The sequence below is a fragment of the Ovis canadensis genome, chromosome 12 (assembly GCF_042477335.2).
Source record: "Ovis canadensis isolate MfBH-ARS-UI-01 breed Bighorn chromosome 12, ARS-UI_OviCan_v2, whole genome shotgun sequence".
Taxonomy (NCBI): domain Eukaryota; kingdom Metazoa; phylum Chordata; class Mammalia; order Artiodactyla; family Bovidae; genus Ovis; species Ovis canadensis.
In genome coordinates, this window is record NC_091256.1 from 87,458,326 (window position 1) to 87,477,812 (window position 19,487).

General features: G+C 40.5%; 1 protein-coding gene across 3 annotated transcripts in view; it reads right to left on the reverse strand.

Annotated features, from left to right (window-relative positions):
- Positions 1–19,487, reverse strand: part of DENND1B (DENN domain containing 1B) — a 261,857-nt gene that overhangs the window by 120,822 nt on the left and 121,548 nt on the right. For 2 of the 3 annotated variants that reach the window (XM_069544323.1, XM_069544325.1), the window contains exons 6-9: positions 18,430–18,499; positions 10,515–10,595; positions 4,636–4,689; positions 1,254–1,364 (exon numbers count right to left, since the gene is read on the reverse strand). In XM_069544323.1, the coding sequence (XP_069400424.1) occupies positions 1,254–1,364; positions 4,636–4,689; positions 10,515–10,595; positions 18,430–18,499 (316 nt within the window). Of the gene's footprint in view, positions 1–1,253; positions 1,365–4,635; positions 4,690–5,854; positions 5,915–10,514; positions 10,596–18,429; positions 18,500–19,487 lie in introns of all 3 variants that reach the window. The other variant, XM_069544322.1, reaches the window with a different exon arrangement.

The window sequence follows — 19,487 nt, forward strand, 5'->3', positions numbered from 1 at the left end:
AGCACGTCAGGTGTTTCTCAGCATGTATTGAATGTATTTTCAACTCTTTTTGACAAGTGAGCATATCAATATTGCATTTCAAATCTCAAAACTGTTTTTTTGACTCTAGAATAAGGAAAATAACCGAAAATTAGAATCAGGAGACCCAGTTTCATATTGCCCATCTCCAGATGTCTAGGTGGCCCTGAGGTGGCCGTTTAACCCTTCTCTGAACACACCTTTGCCGTTCTGTTCAGTCTCTAAGTCATGACCGACCCTCTGAGACCCCATGGACTGCGGCACACCAGGCTTCCCTGCCCTTCACCACCTCCCAGAGTTTGCTCAGACTCACATCTATGGAGTCAGAGATGCTAACCTTTTTCATTGTTATATCCTAAATAGGTATCCTGAAGCTCCTTCTACTCTAAGACACTAAAACGTTATAAAATAAAGTTTTTATTTGTACTACCAGGGAACAAAACATAAAAATAGTATCTTATTTTTATCAGTTCGCTAAATTTGTAAGGAAGGTAATTCATGGGATAGTAAATAATGTTTTTTAATAAATATCTCTTATTACCCACAACTATAATTCCATTTATATTACATTTTTAAGTCAAAAATTTTAATTTTAATGCTTAAATAGGAAGAAAGATTAGGAAATCTAGAAAAATACTTTAGAATATTTTTCTAGGACCCAAGAAAACTCCTTCTATTCTCCCTGCCTTTTACGCAGTAATGAAGACCTTCCGAAAGAACATTTCAGTGAGTGGCATAAAACCTGTGATTTGGAAAAAAAAAAAATGCTATTTTGACTTTTAAGTTATTATCAGTCTGAAGAGCTTCTCCAAATCAGAACTATTATAGCATCCACTCCCCCACCACGACTTGGCAACAAAGATGAATCCACCTATTACCAGGTTAGGGTAGCCGCTATTATCCCTGCTCCTTGATTTCTTTCAAGTAGCTCCAATGGAAAAAGAGCCTCAAGTGAATAATAAAGATCTCATAATAGCTCTTAAGAATTCTTTATATGGTAGAAGGCACTAAAATGAACTCCAGGGAGTGAAAAAGGAAAAAAAGAAAAAAAAAAAAAAAACCTCTCATCTTCTGATAAGAAGAAATAATTAACCTAACTTAATGCACCCGCGAAGGCCTTCCATAAATCAGACCTTTGTGCTCCAGCGGCAGACTAAAGCCGTGAGCCAGGAGGGTATGCAGATGGCGCCTGCGGAGCATGCGCAGAGCATGGGGGTTGGGGGGGCGGTACTCACGGTGCTGAGTTTCCCGGATGTGACGATGATGCGCCTCTCGTGCAGCATGCTGGCGAAGAGCTGCAGCATGTTGTTCACGTCCACGGCCACGAAGTACTCCGTGAGGTTCCTCTGCACGAGCAAAGACAACCGCGTGAGGTGCGGGGACAGCGCCAACACGGCCACCGAGGGCTACCCACGTTCGGAGGATGTTAGTAAAAATTACTGATAATTAAATGCAGTTCTGGTTCCGCCGCCACGCCAAACATGGAGCCTTCGGTTCTTATTTGAAACACAGCCCTGCTCTGGGAAAGTGTCCTCCGAGGGTGATCAGGCATCACCATTCTCTCTCCCCATCCCCGGCTCCAGAAACCTATACAAGAAGCCAGTTTCCTGGGCCCCAACCAGGGCCGCTAGGAGAGGAGCCTTGGGAATTCCTTTTCTCAACAAGAACTGCAGGTGCTTCTTACAGGCACCCTGAACTCTGAGAACTGCTGCTCCAGAAAGCACATCTGAGTCTCTCCTTGTGTGCCAACCACTCAGCAAGGGATACCATGGCTTGATAGGATAGATTGGGGTCCCCAGACCCTGGTCATCGACCTGTGCCAGCCCATGGCCTGCTAGAAGCAGGGCCAGGTAGCAAGAAGTGGGCGGCAGACAGGCAAGGAGAAGCTTCATCTGTATTGACATACGCTCCCCATCGCTGGCATCACTGCCTGAGCTCTGCCTCCTGCCAGACCAGTGGTGGCATCAGATTCTCCTTGGAGCTTGAACCCCACGGTGGGAGGGGCCCAGGGTGGGTGCGCCTTATGAGAATCTAATGCCCGGTGATCTCACTCTGCATTATGGTGAGCTGTGTAAATATCTCATGCATATATTACAACAGAATAATAACAGAAATAAAGTACCCAGTAGATGTAATGCATTTGACTTATCCTGAAACCATCCTCCCCCTCACGTCATTCATGGGAAAACTGGCTTCTACAGAACTGGTCCTTTGTGCTGAAAAGGTTGGGGACTGCTGCTCTAGACCGTGCACTGATACAAGGCAACCACAGAATGGCGGTGGTGCTCAGCCGCAAAGTCGTGTCCAACTCTTTTGTGATTTCATGGACTGCTGCCCACCAGGTTCCTCTGCCCATGGGGCTTCCCGGCAATGAGACAGGCTTATAAAGCAGACCTCTGGGTCTTTATGAAGGAGGGTCTCATTTATATTCCATGTTGGGCCAGCTTTATACCACTATAACCAATAAAACTGTCAGTTTAATTCAACTCCTTGACTTGACACTTAAAATTATTTTCCCCACATTAAGAACAAAATTGGGGTAGCCTATATAAACTTTCACTTTAGATCCTCTTATTTTTAATTTTCTGTGCTCAAACAAATGCATCAGAAAGCAACATATAAGAGATGACAATAAACTAAAACTAGAGGGATTATGACCCAGAAGAACAAAACCTTTAGTTGAGCAAGAAAACACTAAATCCAATTGTTTCTTCAATTTCTGTGAGGCAGAAACTTTCTCAGGAGAAACTGGTAATCACAGCAGGGCATCTAAACAGAACCTGTGACCACCACCAAGTGATGCCAAGTTTGATGGAGACTCATTTCCTGCTTTCTCTATTTGAAGCCTACCTCACCTTCTATTTCCACTGTTCATAATGCAAAATAGTTTCATGGCATTCAACATTAACACTCTTCCTGTAATCTCAAAGATAGATAATTTCTAGATGGGGAATTATTTCCCAATGCAAAAGGCTGCCTTAGTACAGGTCCTTGCTTTTCCTATTCTCTTCCCCAAGTAGGACTTTTGAGAAATAAAACGTCTTAATGGGGGGAAGGACAGTTAGTTTGGGATGGCCATGATACACTCTGCTCTATTTTAAATGGGTAAGGAACAAGGATTTACTGTGCAGAGCATGGAACTGTGCTCAGCGCTACATGGCAGCCTGGGTGGCAGCAGGGCTTAGGAGAGATGGATGCATGGATATGCACGGGTGAGTCCCTCGCTGTTCACCTGAAACAATCATAACCTTGTTAATCGGCTATATACCAACATAAAATAAAAAGTTACGTTTTTTTCTCGGTTCCAAAAAAAAGTTTCTATTCTCAGGGGCACTTTTCCTTAGAATGGTTCTTTAAGACTTTCAAAGTCATAGCCTTTAAAAAATAAAAAAAAAAAATTAAAAGTGAAATTGCTCAATCAAGCTACTAGCTTTTTATTAGTAAATTTAAGAAAGGTACAAAGCCTCAATTCGGGGCTGTTAATGGAAGTCAGGGTCCCTCCCTTCTAGCCTCTAGGTGAGGGGCAGGCACGCAGATATCAAGTCAGTCAGCCTCCAGACACCCAAACAGAGGTCCTATCCACAGAGGACTTGAGGGCCTGGGAGGTGATCTCTGAGTCTGATGGTCTACCTCAGGCTGAATGCAGTCTTCTCACAGGAGGCAACTGAACTCATCTCTACTAAAAACCCCACTGACAGCCTTGCTTCCATATCCGAAAATCTGCAGCTGTCTTCTTGTACTTGGTTCACTCACAACCCATGTGCTTTTGGAAACCAAACACTCAGCAGGTTCATTTTCGGGAGGACAGCAGAGTATAGTACACATAAAAATAACACATATTCCTGAGTTGATGTTTCCTTCACTTCTGATAGAATTATCTATAGTGGTTCATTTTATCTTTCCAAAATGAAGCTGGAAAAAAAGAAACTTACAAAAGGAAACATCTCCTTTGCACACGGTATCTAAAAGTGTACCTGTCAATTCCATTTACCCAGGTAAACTTTTCTGCAGAATTTTAATTTGTAACAACCACTAAAACACTGAAAATATTTCTAGCAAGGATACAATCAGGACTCTAAGTAAAATGCAAAATGTGGCAATTTTATAATTTCTGGTCTATCCTTCAAGCCTTACAAAACATGTATTACTTCAATTAAAAATCAGGATACTGAGTAGAGATCATCTGAGATTGGAACAGAGCTATATACACAAGGAACCTAAACACTATGGCCATTTCACTAAGGGGACTATTTCTGTGAAAGTATTTCCCACTGCACACGCTCATTCCCGCATACACAGGAGACATCCGCTGAGACATCTTCTCGTCTGCCTGACCCAGGGAGCCCACAACCTGAGTACAGACTATCCTACTGATCTATCTCAAACAGCAGAAAGAGGTTTTCTCATATAATCTGTCTTATCTATAATCGATGTAAAGGAGGTGAAGTAGCAGATACATACAGAAAAAGAGATGACACCATTACTCTTAATTTTTTCATTTTTTTCTCATAAACACAAACAGTTACAATGTATTCTATTTCTCTACCAAGAAATACCCTAACCCTAACCCAAATAAATAAAATTCATATCAGTAGAATAGAAAACATAGAAACTTACATTCTCGGGAATGGTTGGCAGTCCAGTTACATCAGGGGCAATGAAGCAGGAATGCTGGTCAATGGAAATAAATCACATAAGAAAAGGAGAACTAAAATTTGGTAGCATTATGTATAATTTTAGGTTGAAATTTTAAAAATATATCAACTAAATTGAGAAATCAAGGACCAATGCCCAGGATTTGTTGAAATTGAGAGATTCTCATCATATAGCAGTTTTACAGGAGATTTAACAATAAGCTTCTCATATGAAAAGTGTTGATTAAAAATATTTCATTTTAAAATTGAAATAATAATCTTAGAAAAAGTGTATTAAGACCAAAAAAGCATATTACTGATAGAAAGATGGATAATTTTAACACATTTCATTTAGGGAGCCTGAGGAAAGGCTTGTTTACCCAAGAATAAATAAAAATGTATTAAGACTGAGTCATCTCAAATTTCTTCTGTACACATCAGCCACATATTATTTAGAAAGCAGCAATAAAAAATAATTTTTAATATTTAAGACTTCTTGAAAGGTAATTTCTCACCCCAAAACATGGCTTTTATATACCCACTAAACAAATGTTAATTCGCTTTTATAATACTCAAAGCAATACAGCAGTTAGTTCACAGACATATTTACACAAAAGGCAAACTGTACCTTGACGTTTCACAGAATGTTCCCAGATCTTACCACACAGAATCACAGTACAATTCAATCACCAAAATCATTTTATTTTCTGTTCATATTAATCTCCAAAATCATTTTGCTATCTCATATAAGGACCTAGTTAATATTATCCTATGATTACAGATTGAAGGGGGAAAGTCATCCTAGCAATACTGAGCACTGTCAAACTCATCAGAGCGAGGCTAGTGGGCACAGTCACAACATATGACTTACAGGGGGAAAAACAAGGTCCCGGAACCTTGTGACAAAACATGAGACCACATCCATGCAGTGAGCCCAGCTGGACACCACACCCCTCATGTGAGGGTAAGCGTGGATCTGGTCTCTATCAGTTACTTTTATTGGGACAGATATTTACTAGCACTTTATTTCAGTGCTATGCTTTAAAAGATAGTATAAACAGAAAATATAATCTGAATGATTAAGAAGGAAATTTACCACTTCTCAAAGGACTGGGGTGAATCTTAAAGACAGTGATAGAAGCAATTAATTTTGCAGTGATTTTTCCCAATGATTTTCAGAAGCCAATGTCCTTTGAACTCACCCGTGCTAAGGAGGGCTGCTCTTTCAGAACTTGCTCACTGGCAAAAAATATCTCTTGGTTCTTACAATACGCGAGAGAAAAAAAATGAATATTTTACTTTCAAGGGAGAAATTTACACAACGATTTGCTGTGTATTTGAGAAAAACCCATGTAGCCACATTATCTGCTGAAAATACCTGAAGCATTTTAAATGCTGATTTGCTAGTTTTATGCTAGAAAAATCTTGGACTTTCTTTCATTCTCAACTAAGAGTATTCTGTGGATATTTAATGACTCTGAAATATACTGTCAAAACAAGCAGTTGCATTAGATATTAACATTTCATAAAATCTCTGTGACATTCTTATGGACTATAATGTCAAGTCTTGAAAACTCGTGATGGAACATTCATGAAAATGAAATTATAAGAAAATCACAGTAGTTTCTCAAGATTTGTCATGTTTTTCTAACAGAAAATATGAAAAAAAATTTCTTTCCCATTTGTGAAGGAAGAAAAATTCCTAAGGCCATCAATTTTAACCTGACATCATAAAACTTTTTCATCCGAGTTTTGCCAGTCATTAATAGCACAGAACCAGAGATCAAATTGCCAACATCCGCTGGATCATGGAAAAAGCAAGAGAGTTCCAGAAAAACATCTACTTCTGCTTTATTGACTATGCCAAAGCCCTTGACTGTGTGGATAACAACAGACTGTGGAAAATTCTTAAAGAGATGCGAATACCAGAACACCTTACTTGCCTTCTGAGAAACCTGTGTGCAGGTCAAGAAGCAACAGTTAGAACTGGACATGGAACAACAGACTGGCTCCAAATCGGGAAGGAGTATGTCAAGGCTGTATATTGTCACCCTGCTTATTTAACTTATATGCAGAGTGCATCATGTGAAATGCTGGGCTGGATGAAACACAAGCTGGAATCAAGACTGCCAGGAAAAATATTAATAACCTCCGATGGGCACATGATACCAACCACCCTTATGGCAGAAAACGAAGAAAAACAAAAGAGCCTCTTGATAAAAGTTAAAGAGGAGAGTGAAAAAGTTGGCTTAAAGCTCAACATTCAGAAAACTAAGATCAAGCCATCCGGTCCCATCACTTCATGGTAAATAGACGAAGAAACAGTGGAAACAGTGGCAGACTTTATTTTGGGGGGCTCCCAAATCACTGCAGATGGTGACTACAGGCATGAAATTAAAAGACACTTGCTCTTTGGAAGAAAAGTTATGCAACCTAGACAGCATATTGAAAAGCAGAGACATTACTTTGCCAACATAGGTCTGCTAGTCAAAGCTATGGTTTTTCCAATAGTCATGTATGGATGTGAGAGTTGGACTATAAAGAAAGCTGAGTGCCGAAGAATTGATGCATTTGAACTGTGGTGTTGGAGAAGACTCTTAAGAGTCCCTTGGACTGCAAGGAGATCCAACCAGTCCATTCTAAAGGAGATCAGTCCTGGGATTTCTTTGGAAGGAATGATGCTAAAGCTGAAACTCCTGTACTTTGGCCACCTCATGCAAAGAATTGACTCACTGGAAAAGACTCTGATGCTGGGACGGATTGGGGTCAGGAGGAGAAGGGGACGACAGAGGATGAGATGGCTGGATGGCATCACCGACTCGATGGAAGTGAGTTTGAGTGAACTCCGGGACTTGGTGATGGGCAGGGAGGCCTGGCATGCTGTGATTCATGGGGTCGCAAAGAGTCGGACACGACAGAGCGACTGAACTGAACTAAACATTCAAATAGCTTTTCAAGGTATATCTAAATACCTCAAAAAAGTTAACTTGTTTGCCTCATATCACACGTTTAGTGGCTTTTTCTTTTAAACCAAAATCTTCTAGTCTTTAGGTATTAAGAAGCCTAGACGTCGTTGAGTTATACTTCTTATCGATAAAGGTGAAGTTCTTCAATGTCCCATATTTGTTATGTATTTTTGTAAGACATTTACTCCTGAACAAATATGATAATCAAACTTAGAGAACACACTTTTATTTCTCGACTCTCCATAACTGCCTCCGTAACTGCCTCTACGATCTTAGCACCTACAGTATATTTATTCACTATTTAACAAAGTGTTAGAAGCACATTATAAATACAACTCTGTCGAAGAAAAACACCAACTTTCAGAAAACTGAGTCTTTCTTCTTACTCTTGGGCATTTTTCGTTGTTGTTTCTACCTCCTTCCAACTCGCCCTGAACCCGCACTCTGCTGGCTTCAGTGATGACAAATCTGAGCTCTTCCCTCTACTCTCCGTCCTCCAGCCCCTCCTCCCTCTGCTCTTCATCCTCCAGCCCCTCCTCCCTCTGCTCCCAGCCCTCCCGCCCCTCTTACCTCTGCTCTCCTCTCCACAAACCCCGGGCCCTCACCGCTGCTCCATCCTCTCTGCATCTTGGCCTTTAAATCATCCCGGCCTACAACCATGTCTGCAGACAACTCCCAGATAAGGGTGGAAGATCCAGGGTATCCTCTGCTTTCCAGCCCCCCACTGCTGATCATTTCCACTAGGACACTAAGCAACACGTGAGGATGCAGAGGGGCAGAGGACACCCTGTGCTGCTGGTCAAGGAAACTGCTCACAAAGGTGCGTCCTGAGCTAGCTCCAGAGTAAAGCTGGGCGGTCCACACAGAGATCAGTAAGAGGGGAAGGTGGCTCACAAAGCTGGGTCCTGAGCTAGCTCCAGAGTGAGGCAGGTGGTCCACACAGAGGCATCAGTAGGAGAGGAAGGTGGCTCACAAAGCCGGGGCCTGAGCTAGCTCCAGAGTGAGGCAGGTGGTCCACACAGAGATCAGTAAGAGGGGAAGGTGGCTCACAAAGCCGGGGCCTGAGCTAGCTCCAGAGTGAGGCAGGTGGTCCACACAAGGCCTCAGTAGGAGAGGAAGGTGGCATAGTCTACAGAGAGGCCTCAGTAAGAGGGGAAGGTGTGCCACCAGGAAAGCACAGAATCTACTCACGAAGATGGATGAACACAACACTGTGACCAGAGTAGAGAATCAATTTAGGGGGAGAAAAGTGAGACGGCAAAGTAGAAAGCTGGATGGAAGCTAACAGGTGGGTGGTCCTGAAAGGCCAGGAGTCTGGACAAATTCTACAGAGAACAGGGGAACTATTAAAGGCTGCTGTCAGGGCGCTTTATAGCTTAATAGTTGCATGCATGCATGCTCCGTCATCAGACTCTCTTGAGACCTTAGAGACTACAGCCCGCCAGGCTGCTCCATCCATGGCATTCTCCAGGCAACAATACTGGAGTGGGTTGCCATGCCCTCCTCCAGGGGAGCTTCCCAGGTCTCTGGCATTGCAGGCAGGTTCTTTACCATCTGAGCTGCCAGGGAAGCCAAGAATACTGGAGTGGGCTGCCATTTCCTCCTCCACGGGATCTTCCCGACCTACGATCAAACCCAGGCCTCCTGGGTCTCCTGCACTGGCAGGCAGGTTCTTTACCACTGAGCTACTGGGGAAACCCTTATACAGTTGAAGGAAGTTCAATCTGACAGTCTTTTACAGAAAGGACTAGAAGTAGAAACTGTAGGCCACTGACCGCTATTAAGTGCTGAGCACCCAGACGAGGTGCTGATGCTAGAAACGGGAAGAATGAAATCACTGTTATCAAACAACGTGACAGGGAGAAATTTAAGCAAGAAGAAAGTTATTACCAAAGAAAGAATATAAAATGGCTAACAATTTCTTGATGTTGCAAAAAATCTCCAAAATACCTATTAACACTATTATAGACATTTCAGACTGCTTTTTCCTTCAATCTCTCCTGCATCATTATGTATTTTTTCCTTTTTTAATTAGGATATTTTACTATTACTTTGGAAGAAGCAAACTAAACATAGGTAAATTTTAACATTCTATTTGGTATGCCAAATTAATTAAAACATCTGTATTTCGTGGTTATTAATTCTCAGCACTCACAGAGCCTCCCAAAGTACTAGTGTGATTTTAGTTATACACAGCACAGTTTATTAAAAGTTTCAGTAGTAAATAATCTATACCAGCAATGCTTACTGCTTCGACAAACTCAATTTTATTTCCAGCATTTGGTGATTATACTAAAAGATGTATTGAAGAATGGAAAAAAGGAGATTTTTCACCCAGAATCTTTGTCTAGTTGGTTAAGTGGTGTACCCTCAATGCTTACTATGTACTGTTTTCATTTTATGAGGGGTACTGTACACATGGGGCTTCCCTGGTGGCTCAGATGGTAAAGAATTTGCCTGCAATGAAGGAGACCCAGGTTCAATCCCTGGGTCGAGAAGATCCCCCGGATAAGGGCATGGCAACCCACTCCAGTATTCTTGCCTGGAGAATCCCATAGACAGAGGAACCTGGTGGGCTACACTCATTGTTTGGGGGGTGGGAGGGGGGCATCCTTATTATGGATAGATTCTACCTGAAAACCAATGTTCCTCATAATCAAAATATTCTCACAGATTTGGTTACTTTTAGCATATATATTTTTTTTAAATCTGTGATTTAACGACTACCAAAATACACCTCTAACAAATCATGCTATGATAGTTAAAGCGTATCAGAGTGCCTCAGTATCGCCAGGCGGTAAAGTCAGCACTGGCGGTAAAGCCTCCGGGGAAGGAGGCTTGGCGGGGTTTCTACACCACTGTGGCTCAAAGCATCGAACACGGACTCAGGACTCACCACACTCAAGCTGACAGGGGTGTTTGCCTTCGGTACTGGATGGTTATAGAGAGTTCTCAGAGTTTCATTCAAATCGTCTTCCTAGAGTAAAACAAAAAAGTGCACTTTATAAATGAAACAGCAATTAAGTAAAAACAATTAAAACTGCTTGACAAAATCATTCGCTGCGCCTACGCATGTCAGACACGTTTTACATACAGGCAGACCCTGGAGAAACGGCGGGCACAGCTCTAGACCACTGCAAACAAGCAAATATAGCAATAACATGATCTCATCATATTTTTGGCATGTTAAAAAAGCAGAGACATTACTTTGCCAACAAAGGTCCATCTAGTCAAGGCTATGGTTTTTCCAGTGGTCATGTATGGATGTGAAAGTTGGACTGTGAAGAAAGCTAAGTGCCGAAAAATTGATGCATTTGAACTGTGGTATTGGGAAAGACTCTTGAGAGTCCCTTGGACTGCAAGGAGATCCAACTAGTCCATTCTGAAGGAGATCAACCCTGGGATTTCTTTGGAAGGAATAATGCTAAAGCCGAAGCTCCAGTACTTTGGCCACCTCATGCAAAGAGTTGACTCATTGGAAAAGACTCTGATGCTGGGAGGGATTGGGGGCAGGAGGAGAAGGGGACAACAGAGTATGAGATGGCTGGATGGCATCACTGACTCAATGGATATGAGTCTGAGTGAAGTCCGGGAGTTGGTGATGGACAGGGAGGCCTGGCGTGCTGCGATTCATGGGGTCACAAAGAGCTGGACACGACTGAGTGACTGAACTGAACTGAGTGCGTATAAAAGTTGTTTACACTACTCTGTAGTCTATTAAATGTACAATACCATTATGTCTTAAAAAAAAATAACAGTGTCGTACCTTAAGTTAAAATACTTTATTGCTAAAAAATGCTAACCACCATCTGAGCCTCCAGCAAGTCATAATCTTTTCCCTGGTGGAGGGTCTGGCCTCGGTGCTGACGGATCAGGGTGATGGATGCTGATGGAGGCTGAAGGCTGGGGTGACTGTGCCAATGTCTAAAATAAGACCATGTGAAGTTTGCAGCATCAACTGACTCTTCCTTTCGTGAATCATTTCTCTGCAGCCTGCAGCACTGCTGACGGCATTCACCCACAGTAGAACTTCTTTCAAAACTGGAGCCGATCCTCTCAAACCCGGCTGCTGCTCTATCAACGAAGCTCACGCAATGTTTTGAATCCTTTGTTGTCATTTCAACAGTCTTCACAGCATTCGGATTCCACCTCAAAAAGCCACTCTCTTTGCTCATCGATAGGAAGCAACTCATCTGTCCAAGTCTTATTATGAGACTGCAGCGACTCAAGACACGTCTTCAGGCTCCACTTCTGGTTCTCTTGCTATTTCTGCCACATCTGCAGTTACTTCCGCCAATGAAGTCCTGAATTCTGCCAACTTAAAGTCGTCCAACCGGGCTAGAATTAACTTACTTAAGCTTCAGTGTGCATCGATATTTTGACCTTTCCCCCTGAATCAAAAACGTTCTTGATGGTATCTAAAATGGTGAATCCTTTCCAGAGGGTTTTGGATTCACTTTGCCCAGATCCATCAATACCTATGGTAGCTGCAGTCTTACGAAATGTACTTTTTAAATGTGTGGTGTGTGTGCTCAGTCGCTAAGTTGTGCCAGACTCTGTGACTCCTTGGACAATAGCCTACCAGGCTTCTCTGTCCATGGCATTTCCCAGGGAAGAATACTGGAGTGGAAAAAGAAAAAACAAAACAAAACAAAACAAAACAGGGTACTGGAGTGGGTTGCTATTTCCTTCTCCAGGGGATGTTCCCATCCCAGGGACCAAATCGGTGTTTCCTGCATCTCCTGCTATTTTTTAAAATAATATGACAATATGACTTAATAACTAATGAATATAATAAAATAAAGTTTAAATAATGATAATAGTAAAAAGTCAAAATTACTCCTTAATCAATGGGCTGAGAAATGAATGGTGTGTTAGCAGGCATGAAAGAAAAAAAAAAAATATTGTCGTCCATGTCTATCAAAGCTCTTGGGTGAAGGTCAAGTTCGATGCATGAACCAGGGAACTCAAGGCCAGTGCACTGGGCCAACCCAGAGGGACGGGGTAGGGAGGGAGTGAGGAGCGGGGCTCGGGACCTGGGGACACATGTACACCCATGGCTGATTCATGTCAATGTATGGCAAAAATCACCACAATACTGTCAAGTAATTAGCCCCCTATTAAAGCAAAGAATTTAAAACAAAAAAGCTCTTGGGTGACTAGGGGTATCGTCAATGAACAGTAATATTTTGAAAGGAATTTTTTTTCTGAGCAGTATGTCTCAACACTGGGTTTAAAATATTCAGTAAACCATGCTGTCAACAGATGTGCTGTTAGTCTATTTGTAGAGCGCGGATTGTGCATAATTCTTAGGACATTGCAGGATTTTCAGAGGGTAAAGGAACACTGGCTGGGACTTCAAGTCACCAGCTGCATTAGCCCCTAACAAGTGAGTCGGCCTGTCCCCAGAAGCTTTGAAACCAGGCACTGACCTCTTCTCTCTGCCTGTGAAAGTCCTACGTGGCATCTTCCTATGTAAGACTGCCTCATCTTCATCTACACGGAAGCCTGTTGCTCAGGGCAGCACCTTCATGAATTATCTCAGCTAGGTCTTCTGGATAACCTGCAGCAAGTGCTGCTTTACCTTGTACTTTAGTGTTATGGAGACAGCCTCCTTCCTTAATGCTCATGAACCGACCTCTGCCAGCTTTGACCTTTCCTTCTGCAGCCTCTTCAGCTCTCTCGACCTCCAGAGAATTGAAGAGAGGTAGGGGCTTGTTCTGGATCGGGCTTTGGCTTGAAGGAATGTTGTGACATCTAGTGTGACTGCCTATTTAGACCACTAAGGCTCTCCCCATATCAGTAATATGTAAGGCTGCTTTGCTTTCTGATTTCCGTGTTCACTTATGTAGTACTTTTAATTTGCTTTAAGAGTTTTTCCTTTGCATTTACAACTTGGATAACTGGTGCAAGAGGAAAGCTTGCATTTTCCATTTTAATTTTAAAATCAAAAACTTAATTTTTAAGAAACAGGTACAACTAAAGTAAGATTGGTGTGCTAGGATGCAGCTTCGATGCAAGATGCAACATTCTAAACACTTCTCTTCTAGATGGCCCCTGGTCACTACTCAGCCCATGAAAAATGGGTTTATATAAAATATATAACACATCTACTTCATGGGATTTGCATAACAGTAAGACATGGAACAACAGACTGGTTCCAAATAGGAAAAGGAGTATGTCAAGGCTGTATATTGTCACCTTGCTTATTTAACTTATATGCAGAGTACATCATGAGAAACGCTGGGCTGGAAGAAGCCCAAGCTGGAATCAAGATTGCTGGGAGAAATATCAATCACCTCAGATACGCAGATGACACCACCCTTATGGCAGAAAGTAAAGAGGAACTAAAAAGCTTCTTGATGAAAGTGAAAGAGGAGAGTGAAAAAGTTGGCTTAAAATTCAACATTCAGAAAATGAAGATCATGGCATCCGGTCCCATCACTTCATGGGAAATAGATGGGGAAACAGTGGAAACAGTGTCAGACTTTATTTTCTGGGGGCTCCAAAATCACTGCAGATGGTGACTGCAGCCATGATATTAAAAGACAATTAGTCCTTGGAAGGAAAGTTATGACCAACCTAGACAGCACATTCAAAAGCAGAGACATTACTTGGCCAGAAAGGTCCATCTAGTCAAGGCTATGGTTTTTCCTGTGGTCATGTATGGATGTGAGAGTTGGACTGTGAAGAAGGCTGAGCGCCAAATAATTGATGCTTTTGAACTGTGGTGTTGGAGAAGACTCTTGAGAGTCCCTTGGACTGCAAGGAGATCCAACCAGTCCATCCTAAAGAAAATTAGTTAGTCCTGGGTGTTCATTGGAAGGACTGATGCTGAAGCTGAAACTCCAATACTTTGGCCACCTCATGGGAAAAGTTGAATCACTGGAAAAGACACTGATGCTGGGAGGGATTGGGGGCAGGAGGAGAAGGGGACGACAGAGGATGAGATGGCTGGGTGGCATCACCGACTCGATGGACATGAGTTTGAGTGAACTCCGGGAGTTGGTGATGGACAGGGAGGCCTGGCGTGCTGCGATTCATTGGGTCGCAAAGAGCTGGACACGACTGAGCGACTGAACTGAACTGACTGAATGTACCCTGATGTGCAAGCTTCCCTTTTCTGAACTTCACGTACAAATCCAATAATGAGCACAAGAAGGAAGCTCTGCACACACAGTACTTCCCATTCTCTCTCCATTATGTGTACTCTGTCTTTCTTTATTATGGTGGGAGAATAAAGTAAAGGCAAAAGCAGGTAATCATTTTAAGGGATATGGATATGAGACACATGATTTCTCCCCATTTCTCTTCTAACTTGACTATGAAAACTTAATTCAGATCTCTGTAAATGTTTGCAAAAGTATGTACTCAAAACTGCCTATCTGGAATTCTCTCTAGAATGACCTGAAAAGACGGACATTAAAACATTCATCACTGGACCATTCAGGCAGTGAAATATACCACAGGGTATTCTGGAAGATACTGATGTTGTCTATCCAAAATTCTTATAGTTACACACATTTTTTTTAAAGTCTAGCACTTTACACTTGTTGGCAGTTGCTTGATATTGATCAGATAAGGATAACTGATTCTGAAATCTAAATTCCAATCTATTAATAAATAACCTGTGGCACTGAATTAAAAGTGTAAAGAAAAATTATTACACTCATACATTTATTTCCAGCTACTGAACTAATACTATGAACTTAAAATATTTTTCCCCTCTAATTAGCAACACAAATATAGTCTCCCTCATTTCCTCTTCTAAGAAAACCAGAGTATTTTCTTTTCTATATACCTGTATTACATACATTCTCAGGGAGCACATGCCGTATAATAAGTCATCAATGAGTTTCTGAAACTAATCAAAACGTGGACAACTAATACGAGTGACGTTGGCTTCACATGTTTACTCAAAAACACAAAGAACCAGAAATTATCATGAAACTGAATTCTGGTTTTGAGTTTTCAATGCAATAGTTGAATATTTCCAGTTATTTCCAGTCATTTTCTTAGGCAGACGAATGACTGAATGACTGAAACATAAAATTGTTCAAGTGTAAAATTACCTTCTAATGAATATTTCACAGAATTAAGCACATCAAGGGTAGAGAAGGAAATATTTCATACATGCACACAAACTCTGGACTTTTGACAAACACTAAAACACTATTGCTATTATAATAATAAAATCTGATTGCCAAATTATGAGATTGCTCACCCTAAGAGTAAATCTATTTTCTTAATTTATTAATAATACATTGTCTTAATTTATTAATAATGCATTTTTTGGCATTCAGCAAGGGTTTTTATTAATTTATTTATTTCACTTTACAATATTGTATTGGTTTTGCCATACATTGACTTGAATCCGCCATGGGTGTACATGTGTTTCCCATCCTGAACCCCCCTCCCACCTCCCTTCCCATCCCATCCCATCCCATCCCTCTGGGTTATCCCAGTGCACCAGCCCCAAGCACACTGTATCATGCATCAAACCTGGACTGGCGATTCGTTTCACATATGATATTTTACATGTTTCAGTGATATTCTCCCAGATCATCCCGCCCTCGCCCTCTTCCACAGAGTCCAAAAGACTGTTCAATACATCTGTGTCTCTTCTGCTGCCTCGAATACAGGGTAATTCTATTTAGTGAAAAGCATCTGGAGTAGTATTTGCTCTGAATTTAGGTCTGTTTTTAAAGACATTTACGCTGAATCTTAAAAGTTGAGTGTTTTACCAGTAATCACGAGTGAGTGACCTAAAGTCCTGAAAGACAACTGTGTGGAGTTACGTCTTAGTAAATTTAAGTAGCTCCGAACAGCGGGATGGTCCATCAGTGTACAAAAGCGGAGGCGGACAAGCCAGGAAGGACTATCAGATGCCAGATCACGAAGCTTCTAACGTGCTAGTCTGCACACGTTTAAATTTCATTCTAAGAAAAGGGAAGGTACTGACAGTATTACAAGAAGGAAAAGGACACAGTCAGGTTCAGGAAGAGCATTCTCAGAGATAAGAATATGGTGGGCTACAGTCCATGGGGTTGAAGAGGCAGACACAACTGAATGACCAAACACTGTCGTTTACGTTTTAAAAATCATCCCACAGACGTTCGTTAATTCAAAGCGAACTTCAGTTTCTGGTTTGCATTTATTTTTTTAAGAAAAAAAGGATAAAGATATAAAAATAAATGTAAGAGCTAAAACTCTTGGAAGGAAAAAAGAGAGCTTCATTACACTGTATTTGAAAATCATTTCTTGACATGACACCAAAAGCACAAAACAACAAAAGAAAAAAAAAAAACAGATACATTATTCCTCTTTAAAGTTAAAAAATTTTGTACAGCAAAGGACACTATCAACAAAGTAAAAAGGCAACCCTTGGAATGGGAGAAAATATTTGCACATGACGTATCTGACAATATCTGAATATATAGAAAGCTCCCACTCCTCAACAACAATATGAAAATACAGTTTAAAAATGGCAAAGGACTGGAATAAAATATTTCAGCAAAGAAGATATTTAATAACCAATAAACACAGGAAACAACTCTATACTGCTAATCTTTAGGGAACTACACATTAAAACCACAATCATATACTACTTCACACCCATCAGAATGGCAATTATCAAAACAAAACAAAAAATAAGAAGTCTCAGGGAGGGTGTCAGAAAACTGGGAACCTGTGTGTTGCTGGTGGGGATGTAAATTCATGAAATGACTGTGGAAAACATTATGGCAGTTCTTCAAAAAATTAAGCACAGAATTACGATACTATTCAGCAATTCTGCTTCTGGGTATATACTCAAAAGATCTGAATACACAGACTCAAACAGGTTTTTGCACACCCATGTTCACAGCAGCTTTGCTCACAAGAGCCAAAGATGGAAGCAACCCAAGTGTTCATCTACATATGAATAAATGAAACGTAGTGTGTGGATAACAGAATACTACTCAACCTTAAACAGGAAGGGAACTCGGACACATGCCACAATATGGATGGAACTCGAAAACATGAAGTGAAGTAAGCCAGTCACAGGAGGATCCGTACTGTATCATTCTACTTATAGGAGGTGGCTGTTGTTCAGCCGCTCAGTCATGTCCAACTCTTTTCAAACCCACAGACTGCAACAGGCCAGGCTTCCCTGTCCTTCACTATCTCCTGGAGTTTGCTCAAACTCTTCCACTGAGTCAGTGATGCCGTCCAACCATCTCATCCTCTGTCGTCCCCTTCTCCTCCTGCCTTCAATCTTTCCCCGAATCAGGGTCTTTTCCAGTGAGTAGGCTCTTCGCACCAGGTGGCCAAAGTACTGGAGCTTCAGCTTCAGCATCAGTCCTTCCAATGAATATTCAGGGTTGATCTCCTTTAGGATGGACTGGTTTGATCTCCTTGCTGTCCAAGGGACTTTCAAGGGTTTTCTTCAACACCACAATTTGAAAGCATCAATTCTTTGGTGTTCAGCATTTTGTATGGTTCAACTCTCACATACGTAGAAGTCTAATGGAAAACCCATAGTTTTGACTAGACAGACCTTTGTTGCCAATGTGATGTCTCTGCTTTTAGTATGCTGTCTAGGTTTATCAAAGCTTTTCTTGCAAACAAGGACCAAGTGTCTTTTAATTTAATGAGTTCAGAGATTCAATTTGCGAAGTAAAAAGGTTATAAAGATGTTGGTATTGACTGCAAAACAATATGAATGCACTTAATGGTACAGAACTGTACACTTAAAGATGGTTAAAATGGTAAATTTCATATTATGTGTATTTTACCACAATTTTTAAAATAGGGAAAAACACAGAGCTTACCAGTTCCTTAGTCAAGTAATCTGCCAGAGTATTTAGAAGCTTGTAGTATACCTCAAACCATGGCAGGTAACTGTAAAATAATAATAATAACTTTAAAATGTGTCTGTGTGCATATATATATATGTATGTATCATTTAGAATTAATAAACAAGACAGCAAAATAAACATTAAATTTATATTATTTCAAACAGGTTGATCCTGGAGGGCAAAAAAGAACAATACTCACATTCTCTTTACTGTTACAGTAAAATTTTACATATAATCCATTATTAGTTTTCCTAAAATAATCAGAATCCAAAATTCCATTATAAAAGTTATTCATCAGACACTTCTATTTTATGTTACAAACACCTAACATCACTTAGCTCCATTTCACGGTAGGTATGGTCTGAGTGCACCAGAAGCTTCTCTTTGAATAAGCATTTACCACTGATATAAGATATAACATAAAATAAAAACTTATTTTAAAAAGCTTTTAAAACAAAGACACAATCATTTCTTTTCAAATATTGCTGAATTGAATATATAAAAAATAGAATTATGTGCTTATTAATTAAATCAATTCTTCAGAAATTGATGTTTACGTAAGATGATAAAATTTCAAAATAAATATTACAAGTAAGCCTATTTTAAAAACTGTTATTACAAATAGCATTTAAGTATCAAAAACACATATAAGTTAAAATTCCTTTCGATTCATTTTGCTAAACACAAATATAATTAACTTTATGAAACCATAATGCTAAATCCAAAATCAACTGTACAAAATAAAATCTGTACTCCTTTTCAAATTAAGGTACGTATATTTAAAATTTATCCAAAGGTTTTAATTGTTTATCAAAATGTAAACTTCTCATGTAGGAGTAAATCACAAAACACACCAATATAGTTAATTATCTATTAACAAATACTAATTTTTTCTTCAAAGAATGACTACAACAGAAAAATTTTTAAGAGAAAACACTTTGATACTTTTAATACACAAATATATACTGACGAGTTTCGATAAATTTTTTAAATTTAAAAATCAATGACTAGAGCTTAGGAACGCAGCTTTC